We start from the raw sequence: 18,689 nt of genomic DNA on the forward strand, positions 1-18,689 counted from the left end.
GCCCTTCCGCAGGAAGAAGGCGGCGGCCGCCGTCGAGGGCAGCGTGTCCTGGGCTGACGACAAGTACTGGGCATGCTGGGACGGCTGGGACGAGATCATCGACTGGGGGGACGGGGAGGAAAACACAGCGGAGGATCAGGGGCCGCTGCAGTCGCCGGCGCCGGCAGAGGGCCGGGGGGAGACCCCCAGCCTGTCAGACAGCAGTCAAAAGGAGACTCTCCCTCCAGTGAAAGAGCCCCCACCTCAGCAGCATCCAGAATCTCCCCCCCACCGGCTTCACAGAGTCCAGAGCTCAGGCCCCTGCACGGTCCAAGAACACGTCTCCTCAGATCCTCTTGCAGTGAGAAGATCACAGATGTTGGCGTTTTAACTGCTGTCCACCCGCTATTGTGGGTACTGAAAAGAATCCTATATCAAAATGGTTGTCTGACACAAATAAATTATGACTTCTATGATTGCGTGTGTTATTTCTGTCGCTCACGGGGCTGATCGGTCACTGCTGTCCCGTCAAAGCACACCAGAGCAGGGAGAGGCTGGGAGTTCTCTAGCCTGCAAGAGAAACGGCATGTGAAGCAGGGTGTGATGAAACGTTTGTGACTGTACAAGCGACATCATTTCCTTCCGTTCTCCTGTCCGCCAACTTTTGTTTGAGAAAATAAATACTTGAAGACCATACCTCCGAAACGGATTTTAAAGACACAATTAAAATGGACTGGAAATAACACGCAGATGTACACTAAAAGCACCTTTTTTGGTGAAAGGGGAATGGGGGGGTTTCCACAAACCAGTGAACAAGGGGAACCTACACGGAGGTGCATTTAAATCAGAGAACGGGAGGCACTTCTTTGCCGCAAGGGTGGTGGGAGTGTGGAACAAGTCAACCCGCCACGCTCTTGAAGCTGATACCCTGGCTTCTTTCAAGAACAGGCTGGATGAGGTCCTTGAATCATTAAGATACACAGTACCAAGCAGGCTAAATGGCCTCTGATTTTTACCCTTTTCTAATGTTAAGGTGAGCTACAAAACGCTAAGGTCTCACGCCACACAGTGTTACACCATGGATCCGAATTATCAGTAGCAGGGAGCGCAGCTACATGAATTGAGATGCGACACAGTCTGTCTGAAGAGTTTGAAACATTTGGCATCTCGAAATGGAATTATTAGTGTCAGATGAGCACATAGTGCTTACAGTAGTAACAGGGGGATTTTAGAAAAGAGGAAATAGCTGGTTTCCATCCGTTTGCTGCTGCTGGGCCTGAGACCAACCTAAAATGACGAGTTGACGTGACAGGGCATCAGCATTTCCTTCTGCCGATCTGTCGTGGGGTATTTATACCTGGCAAGTGAACCCAGAAGTCTGACACAGGCCTTCTGTGATGTTTCGGCAGCCCAGCTTCAAGGAAGTGGTGGAGGAAGAGGCAGGGCTTGCATGGTTTACATGGTTTCACTGAGCCCCAGACTGTGTGAAATATGTTTCCCAGCCTCTTGGAGGGCCCTGGAAGCAGGAGAGGTGAGACTGAGGGCCACAAGGTTACGGCATCCATCACACATGAATGAAGTACAGGGCATGATGTTTTCCCCATCAATAATGCCATCAATAGGATGCGCCGAAGAGATTTCAGACAAAAGCCAGATGATGGAGCCTCAAATCTTCTTTATTCACCTTTCCCTATTGTTTGTCCTAGCAAAGGTAAAATTAAATACTTTTTAAATGCACCCTAGGCTTTCTCCTTCAAACTAGTCATTTATCTTCCTAGTTGCACCTTAATTGATTAATTGGCCACACTGCTGAAGTTCACCCAGTGCTGAAACAACCCACGATGCTCCTGGCAATATAAGCAACTAGCCAGTGGCTGGGTCAGGCGGACCAGGCCTCTCTCCAGCGTGCTTCAACATCACTTCACATCAACATGGAAACGGAATATCGTTTTGCTAGGTGAAAGGTGCTATTTGTTACCTGGCAGCAATTTGAAAAAACAAAAACAAACTTGCTTTGCTTTACACAGTTACCCACCTGGTGAATTTGGGTTTTGCCCTCATTCACGCTTCCCTGACTCACACAGCCTTTGCCGGAGATGGTAGCAGCACCAGTCAGCTGTTCAGACCGTCTCCGCAGAGGAAGCTTTGGTTGACACAATAAACCAGTGATGTAACTCTAATGAGAAGAGCTGTTGGAACGCGACTTGTCTCGGATTCGTAGATGCATACAAGACCCATCCCAACGCAGAAACTGCTGGTTTTCTAGGGGCACTAACAAAGGCATTTCATAGGCATAGTCTAGGGCATCGAGGTGAATCCATTCTGCACTAGAACACCCAAGTCACACTGCTTTCAGTCTTCTTGCAGGCCCGGATCAAATAATTTGCTTTTTTTAGACCATTTAACTTATTCGAGCTTTTAAACAAGTACAGGGATGCAATAGAAGCAAAAGCAGTGTTCCTTTTACAAGAAGAAAATTAAAAAACAGACTAAGAAAGTGCATATATATATATGTTTATATGCTGAACACAGCGCAGTGGGACGCCCTAAAGAATAGTTTGCAGCCCTGCAGTCGAGAAGACACAACCACAGTCAATACCACAGGGCCGCTGTTCTTTTAGGAAGCGTCGGCTTAACCTCTTCTCAGAAATGCGACGATGAACGCAGAACAGCGTTTGGCAGCAGCGCCCCCCTGTGGTAAGTACAGCATCCCGCACGGGTCTGTCGTCTTGGCTGCTGACAAGAGCTCCGTCAGAAGCGCACAGTTTCAGCCCGCTGGCACAGCGGAGTCGTGAAGACCAGGCTTGCTTTAAAAAATCCTCGAAAACCCTTTTGGGGATTTAAAGTTTTAACTGCACGCAACAGAGCGACAGAACGTATGTATTTTTTTTAGAATTTCTATATTATTTTTAATTAGATTTTATTTTTTAAAAATTATTTTAGGTTTGTGATATGCAACTTTGTGCCAGGGCAGGTGTTAGCAGAAATGTAAGCAAGTGGACTTAACTAGAAGGAAAAAAGATGATTGACGGAATATTATTCCCATCTGTGCCCATTACAAACAGATGGAGCTTTCCAAATAAAAAAGAAAGAAGCATTCTTAATAAGAACAAAGGTAACAAACAAGAGGAAGCCATTTGTCCCATCTAGCCTTTTTGCTAGTTAATTGATGCCAAGGATCCCTTTCAAACACTTCTTCAAAGAAGCCAAAATACCAGTCTCAACTGCATAGTGGGGTAGCTTGTTCCATACTCCCCCCACCCTTTGAGTAAAGAAGTGTCTCCTGTAATCAGTTTTAAATACACTTCCACCCAATCTCCATTTGTGTCCTCTGGTTTGTGTTTCATTGTTCATTCTGAAGAAATCTGCTGGATTTTCTTTGTCAACACCTTTGAGGATTTTGAATCTGTTTATTCGTCGTCTTCTCTGTTCAGGACTAAAAAGGTTCAAATCCTTCAGCCTGTCAGCGTAGGAACTGAACCTTTTTAGTCTTACAAGTCTTTATTCTTAAAGGGCGGTGGCTCTGTGGCTCAGGATCTGCGCCTGTGGCTGGAAGGTTGCTGGTTTGTATCCCACGGCCAGCAGAGGAATCCTACTCCGTTGGTTCCCTGAGCAAGGCCCTTAACCCCAGCTGCTCCAGGGGTGCCGTATAAATGGCTGACCCTGCGCTCTGACCCCCAGCTTCTCTCCCTGTCTGTGTGTCACATGGAGAGCAAGTTGGGGTATGCAGAAAGACAAATTCCTAATACAAGAAACTGTATATGGCCAATAAAGTGATCTCATCTCAAATTGAAATGGAACGGAGTACACACTACACTACTAAAGTACTGTGTGGTGAAACTATTACAATTACGTGGTCTAGGTTTTTTTTAAACCTTTAAACTTCAAGTACAAAAAAGTCTAAGTAAGCAGATCAAGGTGATTACGTGCCCAGACGGAAAGAAAACCAGCAGACGAAAATCCTTAAGGACCTGGATTCCTATAGGACAAGTTTAATGGTTAAAAAGACAGCTACAGAACTACGAAGAGTAAAAAGGCCTAAAAATCTAGTCAGTAGTGCATAGTGCATAATTCCTTTTCACTCCAAAGGATCACAAAGCCTTGGACATACAGAAGGGGATCCCACTTCTTCCACCAGTAGGCGACGAGATCCTGGGCAAAGACGCAGCAGAAGGGCTGTGTTGTGTCCACAGCCCGCGGAGAGAACACACTACACGGAAAGGATCATCACAAGCCAAGTACTCTCCGATAATTTTATTCATAATTTTAATATAAACAGTTAATTATTGAATAATTTACACACAGCAAGATTTATTTTCATATCATTCCAACATGTTCTGTACACGTCACTGCTTGGTTCTGCTCGAAAACATAGAAAAAAATTTGTCAAGCGATAATTAATCATGGCGTTTTTTGATCCTGTATATATATGTATATATGCACACACATACATATACATATATATATAAGTTAAACAAGAAGTATCCTGCAAGACTACGCACAGCTTTCTGGGACCAACTTTGTGCACAGAGAAGAAAATAAGCAGCAAAATTATAAAAGACAGATAAAAAGTGAAACTATTGCAAACCTTAACCAATAACGCAACCACACAGGGCTCGAAGCCCATTGCTATACACGTGTAAACTGGAGCAGACCACTGAGAATACCAGGTGACCAAGTGCCCTGATCACTACAGCACTACAGACACTGGCCTGCTGCCAGATCACACTGTCAGGCTCAAAGCAGTACTCATTACAGGTTTAATAAGGACACAGCCATGGCTAGATTAAGCAGAAGGTGCCAACGTGCTGATCTGTCACACACTCTTACTGCAATGACACTGCTCTGCCCTCGTTCAGACTGTAGCATTTCACAAGAAATATGTTTCTGTTGAAATAGACCATTCAGTTGAAATAGCAGTATATTTTAGCGGCATACCCAATATGCACAGCTGTTAAATTCACATACCAATAAGACATTGTGCTTAACACATTGGAAACGTTTTTTCATCATTTACATTGAACCCATAAGAAGTATATTTACAACAAGCATTTCAAGTGTATATACTGCATATACACCAGTGTGTTTGCATAATTTCATTTAAGTATGTGTTTATAGAGTAACTCAAGGGCCACCATTAATATCAAAACCTCCAAGTTCAGTTGGGGAGAAACCTCAAAGTTTTGATACTTCTGGTTAAGGTCTCACTGGTACGTAATGTATTTTTTAACTTTTAAAAAAAAATGGTGGTCTTGTTCCAGTTTCACATGTAAAAACGTTGTAAACCTTTTCAGGAATCAAGTCTTGGGATTGAGGAGTATTGTAACCATTTTTTTTTGCCGTAAGTTCGCATCAGAACTTGAATCCTGGACGATTTTACAAAAAGATCGGTTGGGTATTTACTTTCTGGAAAACAAATTCAGAATCTGTGATCTTTCAACGTGGGATAAGTGCTTACAAACGTGAGGAAGAAGGTACCATACTCCTTGCACAGGTAACTGTTCCACCAAATTCTGCTGTTACCTTTTTTTTCCCAGGGAGGTGAAGGAACAGTGGGGGAAACGCAAGCAAAGGGACATCTACTTGGCTTATTTAGTAAAACTTCTACAACATCGTCAACATTGTTAAATTTAATCATGTACAAAGTCAGAAACATGTTTTACAGTCAGAAACATACTTTAATTCGGTTTCCCTATTTTGGCTAAAAAAAATAGAAATTAACATCTGTAAAAGTAATACTCATTTAACAATAAAAGAATCCCTTGATCTCCACCTGTGCTACAATTCTAGCTTGCTTTGTCAAGTTGTCTTTATTTGGCAGCCAGTTGCATAAAACTTGGGATCAAAGTGCTCTTTGTGGATTCTATATTTACACCATGTGGACATTTTGTCAAATGCTGCCCAAACTCAAGACAGCTTCTAGTCACTACTGAACAGTGTAGATTAAGACTTGTGCTGCTGGAGATGATGGCAGGGGGTAAGATTGTGCATAAAACTTAAGTGAGGATGAAACATATCAGCTAAGTGCCAGTTAAAAGACAAAGAATTCAGAAATATCCTGGATTGGAAACACAAAGCAAGCCAGGTTAAGCCAAGTAGAGACAGATTCTGCTCCTTTTTCACCTTGAAAATCATTCACATATCCATATACAGTAACAAGGAGCCAAGCAGAAAAAAAACAAAACTACCCTACAATTGGCCTTTTTTAAGTACATATAAAGAAATCTTTTTTTAAAAAATCACATCTTAATACTCCAGTACTTCCGCAAACACCTTAATTCCAAAAGGAGGGATGAGTTGCACCCAATCCTGGGAATTCTGAGCGTTGGATAGTCCAACTCAGAAACTGGGTCACAGTCACACTGTTTCAAAGAATTTTTGCCTAGTGCTCCACATCTGTAATTTTGCAACATTCTTTTCATTACTAAGACCTACCAGTAGGTAGCAAAAAGTATGCTGGTTATTAAGAGTGAGAGAAGGGCAGGAACAGTCATGGACACTCGACCCAAGACTCAGCCAGACTGAGCTCCCTCTGCAGAGCCTCCTTGAAGTGCTCTGCAGCAGTTTAACCTGCCACCCTGTTGCTGTTTTTTTATGGCCCACGAGACTGTCCGGGTACAACGGTCTCAGAAATAACTTTGCTCCAGTCTTCAGCATTAAGGGAGGCCATGCAGATTCTGACAGAGAAATCCAACCCCCTCAGAGTTAAGTGCCTGGTAGCTCTTGGTATCTTCACAGTTAAAAGGCATAAATTAAAATTCAACTAGAAAAAAAGACAAAAACTAACAAGAGCGTTGCCTTTCTTGAATCGCGCATCAAAGGGCTCCTCTTGAGAGAGTCAATTTTTTTCTCCATTTTGTCAACGAAACATTAGATGCCTAATTTTTGTCCACTGAAACATGAGTCATACAGGTGGGGGTGCATCACGTGACACTCTAGAGACTGACCAGAGCATGATAAGTCTTCTTTTTTCTGAAGGTTAAGTAACTTGAAATGCTTAAAAGCGAATGCTGGGAGACTAGAAGCTCCCTTTCAAAAACAGGTCCCAGCAACTTTTTGCAAGTGAGATAAAACGGACTGGCGTTTGGCTCGCTCTGCGTCGGTCAGCACGGCACGACGCACCCTGGTTTAGTGACGTGATCTGCTCCGCCCCACCCTTCCGTGTGGCAAAAATAAGTTGACTTATTCATTTCAGTGGTGTATGGCTTCCATTTCTAACAAAACTCTCTACAAGCCGGGGCATGGCCACTTGTGCCCTTCTCCAGTGCGTGGGGCGGGTGAGCCGTTTGTTATGTGAACGGAGCGTGTGGACGACGGGGCAGATGGCAGCAGCCAGGGACCTGCTTTAATTCGGATCATTCTGATTGATCTCTAAAGGGGGGGGGGGGGGAGTCCTGGCAAAACCGCGAAGGCAGCGGGCTTCCAAATCCGCACACCGTGCGGCCTACAGGGTTCCGAGAAACCCGTCGTTTCAGAAGGACCTCTGGAGAGCATGTGGAAACCACGTCGTAGTGTTACAAACGGCCCAGGGCCCAGGGGCGTCTTAAACATCGAGACCGTTTCAAAGCCTGCAGCACTGCAAACTATCGCGGCCGAGGCCTGCTCTCCGAGCTGGAAGCGGCACGCCGCTTAAACTGGAGAAGCCTGTTCAGCCTCGCCTTCGCGGGTTGCAAAACCCAGAGGTGCAGCCTCATGACTCCTCAGCTCACAGAGACGGCCCCTTGCACCAGGACTGCCCAGGACCATCTACGCCAGCGCAGCGAGACGGCACAACGACCATGGCCCTCCTGCAGCAGCCCAAGGCAAACCAGGGATGATCGTCCGGCAACAGGGAAAGGAAAATCGGGACAAGTGCAGGACTCGGGATGGACTTTTTGTTTTTCAGGCACTCTGTACAGATGGACAACCGTGCTGTAGCAGCCCTGTAATGAAACGTACAAACCCTGATGGTGTGTCTGGGGACTCCTGTGTCCTGTGCCTTCACATCTTTGCTACACAAGACGAGTTATTATGCAACCTCTATGCACGTGTTTTTTTGGTTGGGGATAGGGAAAGAGTTTAAAAGAACAAAACCGTATAGTGCGCTTAAGAAAATCATACCAACAAGACAACACCTTAGCCAGACTATGCACACATCAAATTAACGTTTTATTTAATTACTGTATAAATACATGTAATTCCAGGCTTTCTAATACTGCCCCTTGGCAAATTTCAACAAGTTACCAAGCATCTTAAAATGCTGCCCCTTGGCTCTGTTCTTTTGCATTTCCTGTGCTTAAATGTCATCATAACCGCCCCACAGAGCATTCCAAAAGAATACTCTTCTTAAGCATGAGCCAAGCAGAAAATAGCATCAGAAATAATTAGCAATGTTTGTTTTAAAAAGTTTGGCAACGTTCATCACAGATAATTAGTACGTGTTAGGACAAAACAAAAGCAGAAGTAACAGCAAACGCAACAGGAAAGTGAAACTACTTGATTTTTCATAGTGCTTTCCAAGGACAGATGAAACCTTTTATGATCCAGAGAACAGGACCTTAGTGGACAGGAGAATGTTTGCACCATTACAGCAATAACAGCTCACATTGCAAAAAAAAAAGTTAAATCGATATAGGACTCATTTTGCTAAAGTTACCAGCTTAAGGGGTAAACGTGGACATTTTTACGACTTAAGCCCCTACCCTCTCCCCCTTCTTTTGAAAGGACTGCGAAGAGTTCCAGTGTGCTTAAAAGAAACCTGTCCGAGGCCTGACTATTTCAAGCATTTCCCCTAGTAATCTTCTGATGGGACCAAGCTTTCACCAGCTCCTCGCTTAAAACTCCAAAACCAGTAGGTATAGATAGTATCGCCATCCACCCCCCCAGAAAAAAAAACCTACATCTGGAGAGAGCTGCAGAGCGAGGAGCTGCTCTCCGACGGCCTCTTCGCAGTGCTGTTCGTCCAGGGCAGCAACAGGGCCCCACAGCTGGACCTCTCTGTGTTTACAGAAGACCTCGATCGGAATACTGTGAGACGCCACAAGAGACGCTTTGCGTTTCTACTGTATTTTCACAACTTCCTTACAACACGCTGAGGTAGACTGTGCTGAGACAGAAACTAAAAATTTATCACACGACCTCCCCCTCTCTCCATTGCTCCTCCTTACTTTATAAAAAATGCACATGCTTTATACCTTTTTAAAACTTTTTTCTAGTTTTTTTATATTTTAATATAATGCAAACTGGGTTTGTACAGTGATTTCTATCGTATTAAAATAAATAAAATATTAATTTCTGTCTTTCCAAATATAAGACAATCCTCTGAATTACAAAATCGTGAGAACTTTCTTTTTAAATTTTTTGTGTTGTAGTGTAAGAAGAGCTGCAAGGGTGTTTCTTTAGAGTGAAAAGCTTTTTTCTTCTTAATTTTTTTAACTAAAACTAGGCACCATACACGATAAAATTATCATTACACATTATTTACAAAGCCATAGAACAAAAAAAATGAATTGTGTATTACCTCTGTACCTGTGGCCCTGAAACTTGCTCTGTCCACAAAGTGCAGTAGACATGATCTTTTGCTTCCAAAATAATGACAATATTTTTCTTTAAAAAAAAAGTAGCCAGTTCAGAAATTTATTAAACCATAGCTCTCACACACTGAAGTCAGGCTTGCATGTCAGGGAACAGTGCCTCAAAAGAAAAAGACTACTTTTCATCACTTCCACCTCTTACTGTTCAGACAGCTGCAAGAACACTTGAGGTTCTCCGATGAGAAACTAGGCTCAGCTTTCTCAAACACTGTATTGGAGACATCGACGTAGTAGGCTCCAATTTGAGCAAATCGGTGAATTCTTTTGTGAAAGAGCTCCCAACCACATTGCACTCGAGGTATGGTTCAATAAATTAGCCTGGCAAATGGCTTGTTGCATTAAAGGTTTCTCTCGATATCCCTCCGTGTACAGGTAGCTAAAATTTGCAAGCCATATCTGCAAATTCTTCAAGCCAATGTTGCGGTATCAACCTTACGATAGGACACAAACACAACCCAGGTACAGTATTTCCAATCTGTGCTTTGCATGGTGCAAAACAGGAATTTCTTCACTATCACCCCCACCCCCCCACGTACCCATCCCCAGCTGGTGAAATTCCACTTGTGAGCAGTTGACATTACGACTCCCTCCTGGATATCGAGAAAAGTCCTCTATTACAGATGAAAGGTATCACAATACATTTTTCAAAGCTCTTTGCAGGATGGATGTCTACCTCAAAGACAGATTAACCCAAATCTAGTAGGAGGCATAAACCCACTCAATTAATATATATATAAATAAGATACGTTTACATAAATGTCTCTTTTAAACACAAAAAAGAAAGAAAAGCTTGCAGTCGGTACATCCCTCAATAGTTGAAGAGCCCCTTAACATGAGAAAGGCACAATTCAGAGGCTGCTGTATTTACACACTTCCCAAGAAAAATACACTGTGTCAATCAAGTCTGCTGCGCAATGCCAACATCGCTGCAAACAAAACAAAACAAAACAAAAAAAAAAAAGACGGCTCAAATTGCTGATTAACGAAAACTACATTCAATTCCCCTTAGCTCCTGTGCATTTCCCTCTGAGCCTGTCCCTTCTTCATGGTGAAACTTAGTGATGGACAGATACTGCCCTCCAGAAAAGTAAAGCTTATGATTACATAAAAATGTACTCTGTTGTCTTGTTGGAACACCTGTTGTTTTCAGTGGAAATCGTAAAGGGCAATTTAGTTTGCAAAGATTGGATCACCAGATACAGTATTTGTAGCCACATTACAGACTTACAGTATGCTTTTTACATGCTTACGTGTCGATCAAGTCACAGTTCCCAGACAAATCATCTGCATTTGGTAAAAATTCAAAGGAATGTCTTTCTGTCTGTAAAGGTCTATAGGAACATGCCTGAATGTGCCTATGGCTCAGCTTTTGTTCCTTGCTCCAGGTTAATTTCTACAGGTTTCCTACAGATTTCCACAGAAAAACACAGGCTTCTAAAGGAAAACAGCCAAGATGCGACAGGTGGGTCCTTGTCTCTTCTGCAAGAGGGAGAGTGTACATAGTCTGGCATGCACCCTGTCACTGTTGTGTTGTTCGAATGATATTTCAAATGTCATTCCTTTGTTTCTGTGAGCACCAAAGCCTTAATCTGAGGCCGACAGTACGTGGGTGTCGTGAAACGTGGGCCGAGAGAGAAACGGGAAGAGAAAGAAAGTGCAGGTTAAAGAGAGCGACAAACATTTCGAACCTGAGGTATGTAGTGTAACTGGGTTTCGATATTTCTTTCAGCGGCTCCCCGAGAGAGCGAGAAGCAGGAGCAAACCAGTGGCGCCAGCTGACGAAAGGTAAAAAAAAAAAAATAATCTGGCATTTTGGAACCAGCGGGGACAGACCTGATAGGGAATTAACCAGGCAGACAGACACAAACTGGCAGGAAGAGGAGGAAAATGAACAGAGTCCACACGGTTCAAACTCAATCACATTTGCAGCAGGTGAGAAAGTGGGAAGGGGGGGTGGGGGGGCAATTCTACATTTTTTCCTGCCCTCCTGTCTGACCAGTGTAGTGTAGCAGCAGCGAGAAGGAGAGAGCAAGTGGAACACAGACAAATGCAAAGTCCTGGAATGTCAGACCTCAGAAAAAGTGCTGCACCCTCCCACCTGCCCTGATCCTGTGGGGGGGGGGGGGGGGGGGGGTCAGGTGATACAGCAGGCACTGACAGAGCTCCCCGCAACACAGGGGTCTCATGTCAGCCCACCTGCCCCAACATAAAGGTCTCACAACCCTCTGTAAGCCTCCAAGTCAGCAGGAGCTTCTTAAACACCTAACACCCCATCCTACCCCCTGTGAGCTGCGTGCGCAGACCAAGCAACGAGCAGCTTTTTGAGGGACTGGCCAGGAAAAAGACCCCTCTTCCCCCAGTGGGTGACAATCATCAACATTTCGGGGCGGAAATGTGTCTTGTCCTTGTCAGGGGTGATCCAAAGAAATGAGGAGACACACAAAGGCACCCTCATTGCCTACCTCAATGTGAGCGATACCGCTTAAACCTGATCACCGAGAGCCTGGGATGCTACAGAACAGTTTGAACTGAGCTCTAAGAGGGCGACAGGGCTCTCTAAGTGGGTGTAGCACTTTCTCCAACATCTGTAAAAACAGCGGTCAACGATAACGAGGTACTGACGGGCCTCGCTCAAATTATTAGTGAAGTGCTGCAGGAGCTGAGCTTTTCACAGGAACGCAACCCCGTACTTCCTCACCAAACTGTCCGACGAGAGCTTAGCCAGTCAACTGGAGCTTGCAAGTAAAAAGGGCCATGGGCTGCCTAACTGGATATCTCAACGTTAAGACCAAATAAAATCTCAATCTCATGCACTGCTGTGTAGAACATGAAAAACAACTTGCCCTGTAGCTACTTAATGGGATAAGCACATCTAACTGCTCTTAATGCAATGCTAGCCAGCACCAGTGCAGGTTCATCACTAGTTAAAAAGCAAAACAGCCCAATTTGTTCGTTTTAAAGACTTTGAAATAAATAGTCCATGCAGACTAACAGAGGGAATTCCAGAACAGCAGTGTGATTCTGTGCAGGAAAACGAGCTCGCCGGTGAACGCTCTGTGAAGGGGGTTCGGGTTTTAGCTGAAAGTGAAGATTTTATTTGGTCTTAAACAAAAACATGTGCTCTGGAAGCTAAAGAGCAGCCCAAGAACCCAACACATGCTGACCCTGTGCACAGGCTTGGAAACAGACGGTAATCTGCAGGCGTCCAAGGTTCAAAGAATAATTAGTGTGACTTCTGAATTGGGAACAATACAAAGAGAGAGAGAAATGTAAAAACACCTCTAAGATCAGCAAAGCCTCTGTGATAAAAACACCAAAATATCAACTATGTACAAAAAAACAATATATATATGATCTTCTATACCCACAAAAAATATATATCAAAGCAGCAGCTATTGGTCAATCCGAGGAACTCTTTTGTCCATTCTTTAAAAAAAAAGAAAACTTTTAAATATCCTTCAGCCGTAATGCGAGAAAAACACAAATGAAATGGAAAAGAAAAAAAAAACTGAAAAAAAAAATAAACGATTCAAGGGCTCTGAGTGAAGTTTGGAATTCTGCATAAAAATATAACAGGACAAACAGGCCAACAAAAAAGTTCCTCAAAAAGTAGATGATATTTGTTCTAAGAGACAGTTTATGCCATCCCACAGTTCCAAATTGTTTTGTCATTGTTTTTTAAAGGAAATGAACACAAGTATTTATAGACACTTCTGTTTTTAGGGCACAGATATCAAGGCCACTTCCTCTAAAAAACACAAACCTCGAGCCGTAAGCGAAAGGACAAGCAGGCCGAGGGGGTTATGGTCAAGCAGCCTTTCGGTAACTGGTTGGTTTAGCTTACTCTGCTCAAAGTTAATTCCACTGACCAGTCTGGAAACTTGGCAATTGTGGAAAAAAAAACGCATGAAGAAAGAAGTCGAGAAGGTGACGCGGATGATTAAAAGGTAAAACGTATGGTGTCATCGTGCTGTAGTAGCCAAGAGAGGGAAAAAAAAAGAAAAAAGTCCTGAGATCTGTTGTAGGGCCTCTGTAAAACAATAATGATAAAATAATTATAAATGAGTAAAACTTGAAGAGGAAATGTTAGGAAGGGCTGGATCTGGGTAAGGATAAGATACGGCCATTTTTCTTGCCACCGTTCATGTGTGTGTAGGGCACGTGCTCCTCGTAGTTGCCCCTCAGACCCATCGACGGCCCATTGTCCCTGCCGAGGCTCTCCTCTCTCTGGGAGTAAGAGGAGGGATCCAAGGGGATGCTCTCCATGTTCTCGAAGTCCATGTCGAACTCCTCGCTCTCGGGAGGCTTGTTCTCCTCGCTGTAGAAGAAGGACACCTCCTGGAAACTGGGGTGAAGGTCGTCCTTCAGCATCTCGATGATCTCGTGGAACGTGGGCCGCATCTTGGGGTTGTACTGCCAGCACATCTGCATCAGGTTGTGTCTGCAGGGCGGAGCCGTGCGAGAAAGGGCAGAGGAAAGTGAGCATGCACCTCCCAGGTCTCTTTCGTCTTTTTAAACCGGCTGCGTTTTGTTCAAATTGATGAAACGGCAAGCTCTAATTTGAGAGTAAAGCCACAGCAGTTTGATGATGAAGGAATGCAGTAAAGCAGAAGTCGAAATTTTGTGGAAGAAAGCAAGTAGACAGACCACACAGAGATTTGCAGAAGAATATCTTCTAACATCCTTCAGCTGTGGTATACTGCTGCAGACTTTTAACAAAGGCTCATGCGCAGCATAGAGCAACCAAGCTTAAAGGGTAAACATTTAAAGATTGTATTAAGAGACTGACCATCCATCCTATCAGTAAAGAAGTGCCTTAAATAACAAAAGTAAAGCAATTTTCTGATCGCTCCGTTGAGCGCTAAAAGGCCGTTAATTTTCTCCTTACCAATCATTTCTCCTTTTGAATCTCCCAATAAAACATTAATGAGAAAGAAACAGAATCAATAATGAAATGCACTCACAGTCTTTCTGCGCAGTTGTCTGGTCGGTCCAGATACCCTCCATCCATGACGAATTTGAGGACCTGCTCGTTCGACAGCCCCTGGTAGGGCTGCTCAGCCAGGGTGCTGATCTCCCACAGCACCACACCAAATGACCTGGAACAGGCAACACACAGGTGGTGAGGAGTAGTCCTCCTCGCTTTGCTAATAGCTCTGGCACGCACGCAAATCCCCTCTTAAAACAGATGGACATTCACCGACTCTGACAAAGAATTACCATGTGGAGTAAAATTGAAATAGGCATGTAGGAAAAGCCAAGTCCTATTACAAAGGAGTCCTCAATTTATGGGTGGGGTCTATCAGATTTTCTGTTCTTCCAGTGGTGCATATGCCAGCCTTCTGCAAAGTCACCTGCCTGAATGGAGCTGCGGATGCAGGTCTGGCCAAGCCCTCTAAATCCGATGCCTGGTGGCAGTCCAGGCTGTGCATTTTAACAAGGCAGGGGGTGACCTGTGAGAATGACGGGGCGACACCAACATCCGCGCCCCCACCTCCACGCTCTGGAAGGGAGGGAAGACTCACCAGCAGTCTGAATGAGCTGTGAAGACCCCGTCCTTCAGGGACTCAGGAGCCATCCACCTGACCGGCAGCAAGCCCTTCCCACCTTTACGGTAATAATCCGTTTCATAGATGTCCCGCGTCATGCCGAAGTCTGAAACATTTAGAAAATAAAAGAACGCAGAGCTGCATTGGCTTGCTGGTCATACTCGGCAGTAAGAGAGTAAGGTTTGGACAGGCAGTACCAGTGGGACCCAGAAAGGTGTTACCAGAAGGAATGCAATCAATGTGTATGGGACCTGCTATATCCATGCGGTTTGTCTTTTTTTATTTCAAGACAAAGAAGGGATCCAGCTCAAATGATGGGTCCAGTCCAATTTATCCTGCATAACCCTTACAACAGGTTCAACATGCAACATATTAAGAGTGCTGTCTCAGTTGCACTGTATCTGTGTTTTTCCAGGAGTCTATTGTTCCCGGTGGGCAGACATCACTGAGACAGCCCCCTCATCATCAGAGGGCATTCAGAGTGTTTGCAGATGAGGCCATTCGACAGTACCTCCAATTTTCACAGTGAAGTCCTCCGCCACCATGCAGTTTCTTGCTGCTAGGTCCCTGTGCACGAACTTCTTGGCGTTCAGGTATGCCATGCCATCCGCAATTTCTGCTGCCATCTGAATCATCTCCTTCAGAGTGGGCGGAGGGCGGCCAGGGTTATTCTGCACAGACAAGAACAGAGATCCAAAAATCAAAACCGTTTTTTTTGCTCCGAAGGACAGACGCGCAGATAATTTCCATCAAGTCAGGATACAAGGTCACAGCAGGACTGCGGTCTGCACAGCTGAAGACCTTGCTTTCGCAGCTCCACACTGAATCCGAAAATTAACCAGGAGTAATGCTTCAGGACTGACATTTCCAACAGGGACCTGAGGACACGAGTGGACAACGATGGTGTGAACTTAGGACCGATAGCATTGCACAAAGGAATGTGAATGTCTGGGAAAGGAAAGCCACGCTTTCAAGACAGTTTCCACTGGTTCCTTCAAGAAAGAGCTGAATGAGAAAATTGAGAAAATAAAAGAATGCACAGCTGCATTGGATTGCTTGACAAAAGCATTTAAACAGTAAGAGAATCAGGAGTGACAGTCAGAGAAAGCCAGAGAGGAATTACTGGGAAGGATGAATACATCAATGAGATAATTGGATTAATGAGCTACTGGCAACAAAATGAGCAGGATGGCCAGAACAGCCTGCTCTCACTTGCACCCTGTCTTACAGTCTCGTGTTCTGTTTTTCTCGAGTGATGCCAGTCTTTTCTGTAGAGCCACACACTACACGGAGCCCTGCTTGCAGAGCCCCTGCTGTAAAGCAGGAGCAGGTGTTGGTCATACCTCAGCATCAGGCCGCAGGGAGCGCAGGTAACTCTTCAGATCTCCGTGGGTCATCAACTCCATCACCACCAGCGTTGGCTGCCCCTTGGACACCACTCCCAGCAGACGCACCTACAGCGGCAGAGAGCCCATTACCACCCCTGAAGGTTCTCCTCGACCCCACCCGTCTCCCTCTTCGCTGTTTAGAGCCTTGTGTGAAGGAAAGGGTTCTTCCAACAAACTGTCTTTAAAGTGCAAAAATCCCACAGCAACAGGCTCTGAAATCAACAGAGACACCCGCCCTTCTCTGGCAACCCTTTGTTCTGTCTGGCATAAGTTTGTATCAAAAGTTGCAACTATATATTAACATCATAATAAGGGTAGCACTATTACTTTCAAATCGTCAACTGAAATTAAGGATGTTTTTTAGGAAGGCTGTGCACATATCAAATTAAAGTTGGAGAGATTTTATATTTTCATTAATTATGGTAAATTGTGTCCTACAGGTAAGGTTAAAGCTAAGCCTTAACTTACTTTCTCTGGTATATTTTAAATGTTAAGAAAATGGTAAGGCACTGACATTAATTTAATATACAATTACTTAAGAATATAATATTAACTTATGATAAAAAGAAGCGTTGCCTATTAAACAGCTGCCAGAAGAAAGAAGGCATTCGATCGGTATAAGTGATCAAAGTGCCTGCCTCCTGCTCTTACCACGTGGTGGCAGTTGAAGGACTTCATGACCGAGGCCTCGTTGAGGAACTCGATGCGCTCCCGCAGGCTGGCCGACTCGTTGACCGTCTTCACCGCCACCCTGGTCTCCGGCTCCCCCTTCACGATCTCCTTGGCGATGCCCTCGTACACCATCCCGAAGGAGCCCTGGCCCAGCTCTCGGAGAACGTCGATCTTCTCCCGCGGGACCTCCCACTCGTCCGGCACGTACACTGCAAGCAACGGGAGACGCGCACGCCGTTTCAGCCGGGCCCACAATCGCCCAGGGCTCACAGACCGCAGCGAAGGCCAAGCAGCCGGTGCCGCCTCTTACTTCCTGCGTCCCTCTTCATGTGCAACCTCCGCGGTTAAGATGGGCAGACGTGAGTCATGTCAAGCGCACAGCCAAATCGCGCAATGCAAAAACAGAGGCCATTTCAGAGCCAGTGTCTGGGCTTGTCACAATGGAGATGTGCCAACACTTGTCCATTTTCTCGGCATGGCGTCAAATTACATGGAAAAGCCGAAAGCACTGAGTGATAACAATCCTGTTTAGAGTTCAGCTCTCTTTATAGGCCATCAATTCTCTACCACAGCCTTTTTCGAACAGGAAAAGAACAGTGAAGAACCTGAATTCATGACAACGGGTGGCCTTACCGTCGTTGGCGCTCAGATATTCTGGGTTGGAGGAAGCGTAGAGAGGTCCGGTGGGTCCCTCCGTTTGTCTGGAACAGGAAAAGCAACATTTCGTCAGGTCCAGCCGCTACTGCAGCTCCTCGTCCCAAACGAGGTGGGAAAAGGAAAGACTAGGGCTTGAGCCTTCACCGCGTGAAGGTATCTCCAGTTCAACCACACTCTGCCCGCACCACTGTCCGGCTTGCTACTGCCAAAAAGCAGGCAAACACACCCCAGTGTCCAGTCAGATTAGTATGTCAGTCAGCAGAATTTACTCTGCATCCCTCCATTTGCATTGATTACTGATACACTGCTGTGTGCAGAGCTCTGTTTTTGTGGATGTGAGAGGACAGCCACCTTGGACAGCTGTGATCAATCCAACAGATCACCAGCACCCAGAACAAAAGGGCTTCAGGTTCTAAAGCATATGGGGACTGCAGTCTGTCTGCATGATGTTCAAAACCAAAGACAATCAAGCAGGAAATGGTCCTGCATAGAGGCAATCCATGTGCTTGGAACCCACAAAACAGAGTGCTGCACACACCAGGGCTGCAAAGTGACACACCAATCTGACTGAAGTCTGGGATAGGGAAGGATGTGAGAAGGGGCTCCCCACTGATATAACATGAAGGTGGGGGGGTACACATAACTGCACGTTGAGTCTGAATTGCTATAAAGCAAAGACTTTCCTAGTATAGATCCAAATTCATGCTTCCCCGCCCCCCATTTACAACGGTTTTAAAATGGGATTTTTGGGCAACCCTGCTCCTCACTGACGCATGAAAACCGAAGGACGCTTATGTGACAGGACCGGGTGATCTCGCCTCCCCCTTGCCCGTCAACATCCTGCAGCTCCTTTGGCTACTCCCCACAATTCT

At 45.1% G+C, this 18,689-nt stretch overlaps 1 protein-coding gene across 2 annotated transcripts in view; it reads right to left on the reverse strand.

The window, feature by feature from the left end:
* Nucleotides 1–4,218: 4,218 nt before the first annotated feature.
* LOC148813839 (insulin receptor-like) overlaps nucleotides 4,219–18,689 on the reverse strand; it is a 107,475-nt gene continuing 93,004 nt past the window's right edge. For both annotated transcript variants that reach the window (XM_088907426.1, XM_088907425.1), the window contains 7 exons: nucleotides 17,794–17,861; nucleotides 17,140–17,369; nucleotides 16,444–16,554; nucleotides 15,612–15,771; nucleotides 15,077–15,206; nucleotides 14,516–14,650; nucleotides 4,219–13,992 (listed from right to left, as the gene is read on the reverse strand). In XM_088907426.1, coding sequence (XP_088763552.1) covers nucleotides 13,638–13,992; nucleotides 14,516–14,650; nucleotides 15,077–15,206; nucleotides 15,612–15,771; nucleotides 16,444–16,554; nucleotides 17,140–17,369; nucleotides 17,794–17,861 — 1,189 coding nt within the window. In that variant the 3' untranslated portion in view covers nucleotides 4,219–13,637. The remainder of the gene's footprint in view (nucleotides 13,993–14,515; nucleotides 14,651–15,076; nucleotides 15,207–15,611; nucleotides 15,772–16,443; nucleotides 16,555–17,139; nucleotides 17,370–17,793; nucleotides 17,862–18,689) is intronic.

The sequence above is a fragment of the Atractosteus spatula genome, chromosome 28 (assembly GCF_055471065.1).
Source record: "Atractosteus spatula isolate fAtrSpa1 chromosome 28, fAtrSpa1.hap1, whole genome shotgun sequence".
Taxonomy (NCBI): Eukaryota; Metazoa; Chordata; class Actinopteri; order Semionotiformes; family Lepisosteidae; genus Atractosteus; species Atractosteus spatula.